Raw genomic sequence first — 12,978 nt, 5'->3', positions numbered from 1 at the left:
ACACTTGGGGAAAGCTTTTTTTTTTTTTCTCATTAACAAACATTTATTGAGCACCTACTGCTTATGTCATACAGGTCTATGCACTGAGAATACATCTGTGAAGTTCATGGACCTATCACAGGAAAGAGACAGAAAACTAATATTCAAATACATAGTGATACGTCTGATGTGGATCTGTACAACACAAGAAAATAAGGTAAGGCGAAGAGGCAGAGAGAACTGTGGGGTTTGAGATAAGGCAGTCAGGGAAGGCCTCTCTGATGAGCTCACAGTGAGCGGGGCCTTGAATGCCGAGTAACAAGTCATGTGGGCAAAGATGGAACATGTTGCAAAGGGAGGCCTTGGTGCATCGCAGGAATGGTAAGTTGGCCTGGGAGGCGGAAGAGGGCAAGGGTGAGACCACCCAGGGCTTCGGTGAGGCTTTTGAATTTTATTCCAAGTGTTTTGGAGGCCACTGGATGGTCTCACACAGGGGACTATTTTAAAAGGCCAACACGGCTGCTGTGTGCAGAACGGATTGCAGGGGGAAGCAAGACACCGGTTGGGAGGCTACTGTGGTCGCCCAGACAGGAGACGACGGTGCCCTGGGTCAGGCAAGTGGTGGGAAGGGGTCAGATTCCAGATATGGTTTGAAGACAGCCGAGGCTGGACCTGCCTTGGCTGGCTATAGGCTGTGAGCAAAAGAGAACAGTCAAGGAGGCCTTGAGGTTTTCTTGTGTGTTTATTCATCACAAGATGTGCTGACCTTCAGGCAGGCGTGTGCTAGGCACTGGCGATGTGAAGATGCTCAAGACACCACGAGTGCCTCCGGGAACTCATCGTGCGTGATTTCAGACTTCTAGACCTCCAGACGCCAAGTACGGAGTGCTGTGGGGTGGGCGCGCGAGAACAGATCGTCCGTGTCTGGGATGTGGACCAGGTTTTCATTTGAGTTTAAAGGGAACACAGACACAGAACGTGGAGAAGAGTATCCCAGGAAGTGGGATTAGCAAGTGCTCAGTGGGTGTGGGAATGGGGAGTGGGGCCTGGGGTCGTGGAAGAAGGGAAGGCTGGGAGAGCAGGTTGGGGACAACTTCACCCAAAAACAGTGCGGAGGCTTTTACACAGGAGGGTGATAAGGTGATCCTCCTCTGTATCTAGCGGGTGACTCATTCACCGCTATTGACAAAGAAGCTGCGTGTGAACTAAGCCTTACCCAGTGTGCGTTGCTTCAATCACAGTATCATGTTGTCTTTGACTCTTTCATAAAGAAATGAAATTTCCTTTTCTCTTCCTGGTATTGGCAAACAGAAGCACGATTGCTCTTCAGGCAGAGAAATACTGTTAATCTTGCTGTTGATGAACATTTGTTGAACATCTCGGTGCCGAGCACTGTGTCGACTGCTGGGAATTCAGCACAAACAAGAGGACATTCTTGCCCTTGCAGAGCTTGTTGCATGAGGTGGGTGTAGAACAAATGGTTTCAAATGTGATGTATCATCAAAAGAAAGTTAAAAAAAAAAAAAGTAAAGGGTGCTACAGAGGCATTTAACGGGGTGCTAACCTCATTTAGGAGTTCAGGGAGGCTCCCTGAGGAAATGGTCTTGAAGTGAAAACTAGATTGATGAAAATTTTAGCATCAGCAGCAATGTCATCCCCTAGTTCTTCAATAATGAGCCTTTTTTTTTTTAAGTGGTTGCTTCTCTTCTGCTTTTGAATCACGCCCAGCTCTTGCCTACCTTGGAGAGAGAAAAAACCCCACATCTCCCACTTTCACATCTGCAAACTAAGCTTTTCATTATGTTCCAGAATGAGCCACGCAATTCAGACCCATCCTGCACTGACACTCACACCCACGTTCTCGTGGTCAGGTCCTGGGCCGTGGGCGTGGGCATGACAGTGGAGGGGACTCCAAATGGACCTCCACGGCCGAAACCCAGCACGTGAGCTGTAGTGCGACGGGGGAGGAAACCACGAGGAGCTTCCTCATTGGAAAGACATGCAGAGGCCTGCGGAGCCCGTTCAGCAGGTGCTGGAGGGCCCTGGAGGGCTGGAGCCTGACCTTGCAAAGGCAGGATCAGTGGGCGCGGGCACAGGAAAGAGAACTGAGAGTTGAGGCCGTATGGATTTACATCTGAGCTTTACTACTGACTGTTGTGTAGCTTTCAACTAATTACTCAACTTCTCCGAGCCCAAATGCCACATCATCTACCTCAGACACCTGTTAGGAAAATTAAGATTGCCTATACTTTTGTAGAAGCTGCGTGAGCACCTGGCACAGGTTTGGGCACGCAGTACGCACTTGCAAGTGACGATGATAATGGTAAACCCAACCCAAACCCCAACAGCTAACATTGCCGGGTACTTACTCTTGATGCTAAGTGCTGCGCATGCATGCTGTCATTCGGATTGCCCCCGACAAACCCCCTGGGAAAGGACCAGAGCCCAGGAGGCGTCCAGATAGAAGAGCTGACGTGAGGGCAAGCAGAGGCAAGTAGACGATGTAAGTGGCACTATCTGCACCTGGCCCAGCTGGGATCACAGGCCTCTCCCCGAACTTAGGACCCCAAGGGCTGCTGTGAACTTAGCTCCAGTTGCATGTCCCAGGTCATTACACCCTTTGTTCCCCACCAGGGAAAAAGGCTGATGATGCCAAAGAGCTTTGCTCCCTACCCATGAGGCTGGGAAAGCCTCCTCCTGCATCTCCCCTGCTTTGATAATCAGGAACAGATGACGATAGGATTTTAAACCATCGGAACCCTCCTCCAAGTTCAAGCTATAGTTCCCAAGGAGTGGGGTGTGGGGCAGGGGGCAGTGTGGCCAGCAGGGCGTGGATAGATGGCAAGGGAGGGGGTGATGGGAGCCGCGCCCCAACAGCTTTATGGAGACCAGCTGAAGACAGAGGGGTCTGGTGTGGGAGGAGGATGGGTGGGGCCGTGGCAGGCTGTGAGTCGGCTTCACCTTAAAAAGAGTTTGGGCTAGGTTTTGAAAAATGCTGCTTATGAATGATTTCTTTTTGCTTTTACCCTTAAAAAAAGATTTTATGTATTTGAGGGAAAAGGGAGGGGGAGAGGGAGAAACAGACCCCCTAGCGGGCAGGGAGCCCAATGCAGGGCTGGATCCCAAGACCCTGGGGTCACCACCTGAGCTGAAGGCACACCTTTCACCAGCTGAGCCACCCAGGCACCCTAGAAGTGTTATTTCTACAAATGAAGTCTCAGAACTTCCTAGAAACAAGCCAATGGATATCCATGTCTGTAGCACACAGGGCTCATACGTGTCTGATTTCAAGCGGGTCTAATTTCATTTTAACAAAAGATAAGGCTTTTTATTGGAGTCATTTCTCTAGAAATAAAATGGAATTGAGGAGAAATATGAAAAACTGTCTTTGAGTATCGCTGTGGATGATGGTTCATCGGGGCCCTGGAGTTTTGCAGGTCTGTGCACATGCAGAAAATGTGCCAGCAAGGCCTGCTGAGTGCTAGTGCAGCGGCCTAAATAAAAGGCTGCAGACAGGCAGGGGAGCCAAAGGCTGGCTTGGGAAAAGGATATTGGCAATTGGGTGCGGAGGGGTTGCTGGTGAACTGTTGGCAGCAGTGCAGACTCAGACACGAAGGCCAACTTTGTGCAGCAGGCCCCCTCTGAACAATACACATCGGCTGGAGGAGGAGGAACCGGTTCCTGGGCTGTGTGTGCATTTGTAGCCTCAACGCTGGGCCCCTTGTGGTGTCACAGGAGTAGACCTGTCAGCTCCAGGGTGAAGGGTCCTCAGAGGCCTCTCTCTACCTTGTCCAAAGTGGTTATTTCCTAGTTCAGCTCCTTGGTTTCTTTTCACAGCATTTACTACAATTTATTTGTGTGTCTCTCTTCCTAGAATGTAATTCTATTAGACAGGGCCTGGGATCTGTCTTGTTCACTGTCGTAACTTTGGTCTCTAATGGTGCTGGGCACATACTACTAAGTGTTCAATAAATAGCAATTGAATGAAAAATAAATATCAGTCAGAGATCACTCATTCCCCTTTCCTGGAAGTGGAAAAGCAGCCAGCGTTAGCAATTTACTTATAGAAATACGGAGAAACCTGGTATGTTTGTAAAAAATGCATATGAACTGTAGGGGAGCAAAATTTGCCACCCCAAAATGTGTCTCTTTGGCATGAGGATTATTTTAGGCTGATTAATTTTAAGAAACAAAGACTCAAGATGGTTTTTTTTTTTTTTTTTACCTCCCCCTAAAGTGCCCAGAAACATGTAGATGGGGGCCTGCAACAAGAAAGAGTGATCACCAAAGATAACTTTGTTTTATATCAGAAAGACTTGTCTGCAAGGCATGGCAAACATCTGCTCTTCCCATCTTTCTAGGAAATGTCTTCCTCTCCTTTGACTCCCAAATCCCTACCCTCTTCTCCTTAGCTCAGATACAATAGAAGCCTCATCCGCCTACTGCCTGTGGGTCTCATATTCTTATAGGGTCCCTCTACATATGTGTTTAAACTTGTCTTTCTGTTACTCTGTCTTATGTCAATTTGATTAGACTGCCAGAAGAATCTAGAAGGGTAGAGGAAAATCTTCCCCTGCCCGACAGTTGGCGTAGTCGGTAGGACTTACTTCCACGTCTGGATATTGCTCACTCCGAGGCTGCTAGAGCTGAGAGGTCCTGATGCCTCTGACAAGCACCTGCAGAAGCTAAGAATTCTTACCACAAGGGGGTCCCAGATCTCTGCCTGTAAGGTCTGCTGGAAGTGAGCATGATGAGGAGCCTTTTTTTTTTTTTTTTTCTAAATTTAGTTTAGCAGGATAAAATATTTGTGGAACTAACTGCTTGGATAGGGCCACTCTGGTTAAGAAAAGAAAAAGTTGGGCCACCTGGGTGGGTCAGCAGTTTAGCACCGCCTTAAGCCTGGGGCCTGATCCTGGAGACCCGGGATCGAGTCCCATGTCGGGCTCTCTGCGTGGAGCCTGCTTCTCCCTCTGCCTCTCTCTCTCTCTCTCTCTCTGTCTGTCTCTCATGAATAAATAAATGAAAATCTTAAAAGAAAATAAAAAGTTGGTAATGAGCACTCTTGGTTTCTATTGATCCTTTTCCTTCCAAAGATGGTCATTGTTTTTGTCTCTATCTCTTATGTAGTTTGTCCTAAGGAGGAAGGACCGTAGAGCAGAACGCAGGCACAGCCACTGTAAGTCTTCTGTTCAGGCTGCCCTCATGGGCTGGCGAGCTCCTGGTGACCAGACCAGCCTCTGTGGACATCAACCTTGCTGTGAGTCCCCTATGTAAAAACTGGATGAGGCTTTACCTTTCGTCTCCTTCTCTGTCTTGAGAGCTTGGCCTTGTGACTAGTGAGAATTTTCTCTTCATCCTCCCCATCTGGAAGGTACCCTTCCTGGGGTGCATTTTGTTGGCCAGGGAAATAGACTGGGGTTCTGTGGCACAAAGTCATAAGCAGCACTCTCTTTGGCCAGCCATGGCAGCTCCCAGGGAGTTTGCCATAAAGGTCCCAGTCCCTAAGAAGCCTCTGCAGTCTCAGCCTTAGTTTCTTAGTGCTGGGAAAGTCTCATTCTGGTAGCACCTTGCCTGGTGTCACAGATGGGGAGGTGTGTGACTGGAGGGATCTCACGTTCTTGTGGGAAACCAGAGACACTGTTTTCACTACACCATCCTTACCACCTGTGTAATGAAGGGTTTTGCTTCCCTAGACAATCCCTGGGAGTGAATTTGTTAGAACTGGTGAGGGCTGCGTATTTTGCGTTCTCTTTTGGGATGCTTCTTGCATCCTTGGTCAAGCCATAATGATAGCTTATTAGTTTGAGTCATTATTGAGATTAATAGATCCCATTTGTCAGTGGCCAGAGGATGGATCTTTAGAATTGAAAACTTCTATATTTGAAAAATTTTGGAGAGCTCTCATCCTAAACTCTTGCCTTATTGGCATCTGTGGAAAAGACCAAATTAAAAAGTGGATACAACGAATTATAATGGCTAGCCTTAGGGACTCCTTTTGACAAGATGAAAGAACAGAAATTAGACTTAGAACAAATATTAACACTCCACATTCAATGTAAATTCTTTCATATTAAAATCCAAAGAATTAAGTATGCTACCTTCCAGCACACCAGCTTATTTTATGTCTAAAAACTGCTGTTCCAGAAACTGTAGGTACAAAAAATGAAAAAATGCACCATCTTATTGTTCTGTGTCCTAAGAGCTCGGCTTGGCTTTCTGTCTGCCCGCAGGCTCTTGGTTCTTTTGACTACATTTGGGAGTGACTCTGGCTCTTGAGAAGGTACTATCCTTTGTACCCTCTTTGAAGGCATCTCCTGATGCATGAAGGTGTTCCGTTATTACCCAAATATTGACTGTTTGTCTCGGCTAAAAACTGGCAAGATATTTAAAAGAATTTTTTGGGGGTGGGGTGGGGTAACAGTTCTGTGGTTAAAAGTTGATTAGAAGTTGGAAGATGATATTCAAAGCCTGACAGGATTTTTTTTAAGGTCTCCTACCCAAAGCTAAAGGAAAACCATGTGCCCAAAGGGAGAGAAGCAAATGGAGATGATGTATCTGGATGAGGGGATCAGCCCCTTTATATAATTTAGGCTGCAATTCAGTTCTTTGGAAAAAAAAAAGATGAGAGCAGCTGTTATTATTTTATAAATCTTTGCAAAACTAAAAAAAAAAAAATAGCTCTAGAGGCAATCCCAGGTCCATCTATTCCTTTTTACTGACTTAAAAACTTCCCCTATTTATCTCAAAAGGCTTGTGAATTATTGGCCTCCGGAAACCAAAGTCCTTCTTGGAGGAACTTCCATTCTTTTTTTGTCCCTTGAAGAGGTAAATCTCACTGTATCTTTGAAATGTAAACACCCCAGGAGGTATCTAAAATAATGCCCATATTCACCTAAGACTAAAAGGAAAAAAGAAAAGGAAAAGGGGTCTTGTAAAAAAATACAACTCCTCCAGTTTCCATAAGATTACTTGTCAAGGACAAAGACAAATCAGGCATCTTCACTAGTATTAATGGTAAAAAGTTTAGCCATCTGAACGGGTAAACTGAACTTATAAACTATGAGTTTTCTATTGTTATATCTGACTCATAGCTAAATTTTTAAAATTAAAAGTTATAAGAACGGTACCTGGGTGGCTCAGTCAGGTGAGTATCTACCTTGGGCTCAGGCCATAATCCCAGTGTCCTGGGATCAAGCCTCTCCCATGTTGGGCTCTCTGCTCAGCGGGGAGTCTGCTTCTCCCTCTGCCCCTGCTTGTGCTCTCTTTCTCGCTCACTCTCTCTCAAATAAATAAATAAAATCTTTAAAAGAAAATAAAAGCTCTAAGTTCTGTTTGTGTGTTTATGTATGTTTATGTATGTACAATATAGATACAGTATTTTTCTACCCTCTGGATGGCATCACCAAAATTAATTTGTAAAAGGGCTCTCTTTAATGATTGGCTTAAAATTAAGTGCTTATAAATTAAGCATTTCTAAATCTCAGGAGTATGATAGAAACTAACCCAAATGTTTTTCAAGTTTATGTTATCTAGGGTATTTTCAGTAAATAAAAGCTAGTTTAAGTTTGCTGGTTGAATTAATACAGACATGTCTTAGAGTTAGCCACATTAAGTAGAGTACTTGTATTCTACTAAATGTCAAATAAATTCATCTACTGAATGTCAAATAAATTCATGTTATTTTTGTTACAAAATTTGTCAGCAAAAAAACCAAACAGAAAACAAATGAAAGAAAATCTTAAGATGACAGCTAAGTGCTTAAATATCTCATGAAATTTTCATGAGTAATCTAAGTATGATTGTTAAGAACAGATGAATTAAGTAGATGTAAGATAAGAGTTTTAAGGTGAACTTTTTCGCAATGATTGTTTTATGAAATGTTTACTTAGTTTCCCAGATCTCTGTGTTAACTTCCACCCTTAAAATTTTGCTAAGTTGAATTAAATGATGAGAATTCATTGACTGTCTAGATCCTTTGCAAATAAAATAAAATACTGAAACATTAATTGCTAGACAAGTCTATTTTTATCTTCTTATTGCTGGGAAACTGAAGATGTTTCTAGTGTGTTAATAATAAACATGTCTTTTGCCACATTGGAAGATTGTATTATTGAAAAGGGGCATAGGCCTGTGTGTTGTGGGGTCTCTGGGTTAGTTTTCTTACATTGCAGTATGGAGCCTTCATTTTCTGGATGGTTTCCATGTGTGTTATGCTCTGCTTTCTCAGGTTGCTGGCTACGTCGGATTAGGATCCGCCCTAATGACCTCATCTGAACATAATCACGTCTGCAAAGACCCCTTTTCCATGTCAAGTCTCAGGCACAGGACCCCAGCTATGTCTACTATGTGCCCTGAATTGTTCAGACCCTGGGAATGATGTAAGGGAGCCTGCCTGTGGGTTCAGAAGAGCTGGCTCATGTGCTCATTCTCACCACACTTCACACTCTCGTGTTTCTAGCACCTAGAGGTCCCTACTTATGGCCATAAGGAGCCCTGAAGTGTTTATACCCTGGACCAATCCATGGGAGCCTGACTACGGGTTGGGAGGAGCTGGTTCATGAGCACTTTGTTTCTTACCACATTCTTGCCCTGTGGTTTCTAGCACCTTAGGCCTTTTCTCAGGTAGATGGGAAAGAGAGAGTAGAACAAAGGAGAGCAGGGACTAAGCAACTCTCTAGCACAAGGCAGGCAGGAGTTGGAGGCTCATCAATGAAGAGGGTCACTCAATCCACTAAGTCCCTTCGTGGTCACCAAAAGATGTTTCTGGGTGAACTGGGGAGTCCCCAGGCCCTGATGCCTTGACGTGGCCAGACCCAGATGAGTTGCCAAAGATTCTTGGTTTTGTCACAAGAAAGAAGTCAAGGACAGGCATGCAGCAGAGCAGATGAGTAACAGAAGCAGGAAAATTTATTAAAGTGAAAAGTACACTCTTGTGATCTAAAAGAGGATGAGTTCGAGAGAGAGAGAACTGCACACCCTGGGTGTTGGGTTTTTATCTTTTATTGATAGTTGTTAAATACGGGGCAGAATAATGATTGGGGGAGGGGAAGGAGGGTTTGGTGCTTTTTGTTTAAATCCAAATCGACTCTTATGCGTTAGGCAGCCCAAGAGGGAAGGCTTTGGGATCAGGAAGCTGATCCCATAGTTAATTCCTACAAAACAAGGAGAATACATTAACTGACTAGGTGTCCATTACCAAAATCATCCTCGGCTTCCAAATTGTGTCTCACTAGGAATATTGCTGAAAGTTCCTGGGGTTGAGGGTGACAGGAGGCATCCCTCTTGTCAACCGCAGTGACACCTTCACACTACCTGAAAAGGGATGTTGACTTCCCTTCACTTCCCCATTGCATCTTAGACTACTGTGAGGGCAGGCGAGTGGGCTGAAATGCTATAGAGATTGGGGCTGCTTCTTTCCATTTTGGAGGAGTCAGTATATTAGGTGACCAATAATAATACCCTTTGTAAGCCTCTAGATCTAGTATTGATGGATGGGGTAGAGGTTCTGGCCTTTGTGAAGAAGGGGCAGCTATTTTATATAGTATTAAGCATTATAGATCTAAGCTAGAAGTACTTCCAATCTGAGAGCAGGACCAAGAACGCCAAACAGCCCAGGGGTAAGGACAGATGAGAGACACGAACAAAAGTATGGAACTCCTATCTAAACCCGACAACTTTCTTGTGAGCTTTATCCATGATTCAGTCCCAAGGGAGCTGTACCTCCTGAGTGCCCCGACTGGGTAACAGCTCCGACTGCTCCTCTTAGGAAGCATGCAGTCGCATGTATCTTGGGTTTTATGCTTATTGAGGGATCATACTGGGTTATTTAGGAGAAAACCCTACACAGGAGTCTTAAGATCGGAGGCTGTCCTAATGACATGAGTGGTGGCCCTGTGCCTGACAAAGAACAGGAAAAACAAGGATAGTCTGATTTCTGAGCCCAATGCCATTATAGCCAAGGTAATAGTGTCCAGTAGGATGGCAGGAATCCATCCAATCCCTGTGGTGTACCATGGGTAAGAATTTTTCTCCTGAGCATTCACACAAGGCATGTTCCAAGGATCATACTATTCAGAAATATCCAGGAAACTAGAAGTAAGTAGAGGGGCTGAGGGAACAAAAGAGACTTACCAAGTAGCAACAACAACAAAACATATAGTCCTAGAAATTATGAAGCATATTCATAAATTCACCAACCTAAACAATGCTGGTTTCACAGGCAGTTCACAATTGCTTACTTCTTAGTATGAGCAGTGTTAGGGGTCTCCAGAAAAAGAAAAACAGACATAACTTTCCTGATGTAAGAAAAATAGAAAAATCATTTTGCGCTCCCCCACCCCCATCTTCTGACAAGATATAAGAACAAACAGCCACTATTAGGCCAGGAGATAACCTAATCACATCAAGGACAATAAATCAGTGGCAAAACTCTCAGTGCTCAAAGTAGACTGACCTGAGGCACATTCTTGAGGTGACTTTACAGGATCCCTTGGAACCAGGTACTGGGCCAACTGGAACCAGAAAACTGATGATGTTGACTCTTGTTGGCTTGGTGACTTTGACTTGGACTCAGTCACCTTAAGATGACGATTGTCCAATTCCATGTGTATTCCCCACTATGCAAGCCCCTTCATGATTACGTATGCATCCTTGGTTTAAAATTTCCTCAATTTTGTTGTTCAGGAAGACACTGCTTTGGGAAAGACCCTGCAGTTCTCTTTGCTTGTTGCAAGTAAAACCCTTCCTTTTCCTATTCTTTGCCTTGGTGTGTCTTTTGGCTCAAGATTCAGCAATAGCTAAACCCAGTTTTGGGTAATATTAGTATTCACTAGAAATTAAAGTTCCTTTCTTTTTCAAGTGGTCTCTACATCCATCTTGGGGTCAAACTCACGACCCCGAGATCAAGAGTCACATGTTCTACTGACTGAGCCAGCCAGGTGCCCCTAGTAATTAAACTTTCTAAGAGTTAAGAATTCTAAGCTTTCTAGGATTAAGAATTTTAATTAATATATGTAATTAAAGTTTTACTAGAAATAACAAGGTCAACATCTTGGAAGAGGACTTTACCTCCATTTTGACCACAGTTTGTACATTCTAACTGATTAAGTTCTTCTTTCCAGTTTATCTTTTAACTCAGGCAAAAGATCCCACAGGCAAAGCATCCTGTGATGGGAACTGAAACTACCTCTCAAGCAATGACAACTGCCCTGACGCCTGCAAGACCCGTGTGATTGATCCTGAGATAGTAATGGGTTTGACCTTTACTGCCCACCTGCATGTACCCACCAAAACCTTTGTCTGACATTTTCCTAATATAAACCTTGAAGTATTTTTGGCACTTTGGAGACAATCTTTGAGATGCCAGTCTGCTGTCTTCTTGATGTCCTCACTAAAATAAACTCCTTTCTTGTTTCACCATCACTCGTTTGTCTGCCTTTGGATTTTGTCAGCAGTGAGTGGCTGAACCTGGTCTGTTTGGGACCCCCTGGAGCTAGGTGCCCTTGCGCACTTGGGCTCCAGGTACAATCTCTATGCAAGGAAAGTAAAGTGTGTGTTGAGGTAAGAAACAGGTTGTAAGAGGTTTGTGGAGAAGGAATCTTTGGAAAGTAATTTTTTTGCATTGTCAGGGCTGGCTAAGACTGGAATGAATTTAATTAAGAGAATGGGCTTTAATATCAAAAGTCGACTGTTGCAAAAAAAAATGTTGTCTTCTCTCTGTTAAAAGGACAAACTGTCTTTTGGACTATTGGTATGCTCTCGATAATAGATTGTGAAAGGTTTTTCATTCCCCTAAAATAATCTGCCTAGAAAACAACAAATTCTGTGTTTTATCAACATAATGTCCTAATGCTTCCTGTTGTCTTAATCCGATCTTTCGATTACTGAAGAAAATGGAATCTTCTCAACGTTAAAAGAACTCAGTTTGCTAATTATTATGCAACCATCTCTATTTGCCTTTTAAATCTTTTACTGTCACTTTCCTTAAGTAGACAATTAAGTATTGTTTTCTAATTATCTGTGATCTATTGGGGAAGAGAATTTCCTCTGTTCTTCAAGGTCCTTCTAGCTCAACTAAGAATCGCACTGACATGAGACAGATTAACAGGAGAAAATTAAATTTAACAGTGTACATATAGGGAACCCACACAGACACGGAAATTCCAAAGATAGGCAACATCGTGTTTATATGAACTATGGAGAGGGGTAGGGGCCAGAGGATACAAAGGTGAGGAAGACCATTAGAGGATACAAAGGTGAGGAAGACCATTAGCAGGAAGGTAAGTGGAGGTGTTTAGAAAACAAAATTTGCCTGATTATGAAGACAAATTTCTTAAGTAAAGAAGAATTTCTATTAATAGCTCTCTTGCTGGTACAAGGATGCAGTTGAGGTGGGGAATAAAGAGCTTTTCCTGAGTCTGATGGCTTGGGATTGCTTTTAACTTGAAATAGTGTTCATGCCAATTGGTCAATCTTGGGATAGCCTGCCCTTGGCCCTTATAATTCCTATTTAATCAAATATTCAAACATTTTGATATTGTTGACAAACTTCTCTCAATTCAAATTCTAAATGAAGTCTTTTTGCCTTAAAAATAACTTTGAGATATGAGATATTGGGTTGCTGGAATATCTCAAAAGATTTGCTCTCTCTCCTTTTAAAAGAGGGCTGTCAACCTAATTAGGCTTATTTGCTATGTTAAATTACACAAGAACCACTGTCAAATAAGCAAAGATAAACCTTTCGAATAAGCAAAGATAAACCTTCTTAGATTATATTGTATGGGCCGATATTATTCATATAAGTCTTCTAGAAATTATATAAAATTCTTAAGATTCTGATATGTCCTGGTACAATGTCATCACTCATAATTCTAGTTATTATCTTAAAAGGTTGTATGTCATAGAAATAACCAAATTTCCTCACCAATTTCATTATTATAAGCTCTAATCAGACCTTTAAGCCATTTTTAAGTCTGTTATCATTTATAGACAGTTATTCTT

General features: G+C 43.3%; 1 protein-coding gene across 33 annotated transcripts in view; it reads right to left on the bottom strand.

Annotated features, from left to right (window-relative positions):
* Positions 1–12,978, bottom strand: part of MAGI2 (membrane associated guanylate kinase, WW and PDZ domain containing 2) — a 1,307,576-nt gene that overhangs the window by 28,416 nt on the left and 1,266,182 nt on the right. For 2 of the 33 annotated variants that reach the window (XM_072759851.1, XM_072759860.1), the window contains one exon: positions 16–10,490. The exons of the other annotated variants lie outside the window; for them this stretch is intronic. In XM_072759851.1, the coding sequence (XP_072615952.1) occupies positions 10,411–10,490 (80 nt within the window). In that variant the 3' untranslated portion in view covers positions 16–10,410. Of the gene's footprint in view, positions 1–15; positions 10,491–12,978 lie in introns of those variants that run through there. 33 annotated transcript variants of the gene reach the window in all.

Source organism: Vulpes vulpes, chromosome 5 (genome assembly GCF_048418805.1).
Source record: "Vulpes vulpes isolate BD-2025 chromosome 5, VulVul3, whole genome shotgun sequence".
NCBI classification, from domain to species: domain Eukaryota; kingdom Metazoa; phylum Chordata; class Mammalia; order Carnivora; family Canidae; genus Vulpes; species Vulpes vulpes.
The sequence above is the reverse complement of the archived record's forward strand: the minus strand, read 5'-3'. Positions and strand labels throughout refer to the sequence as shown.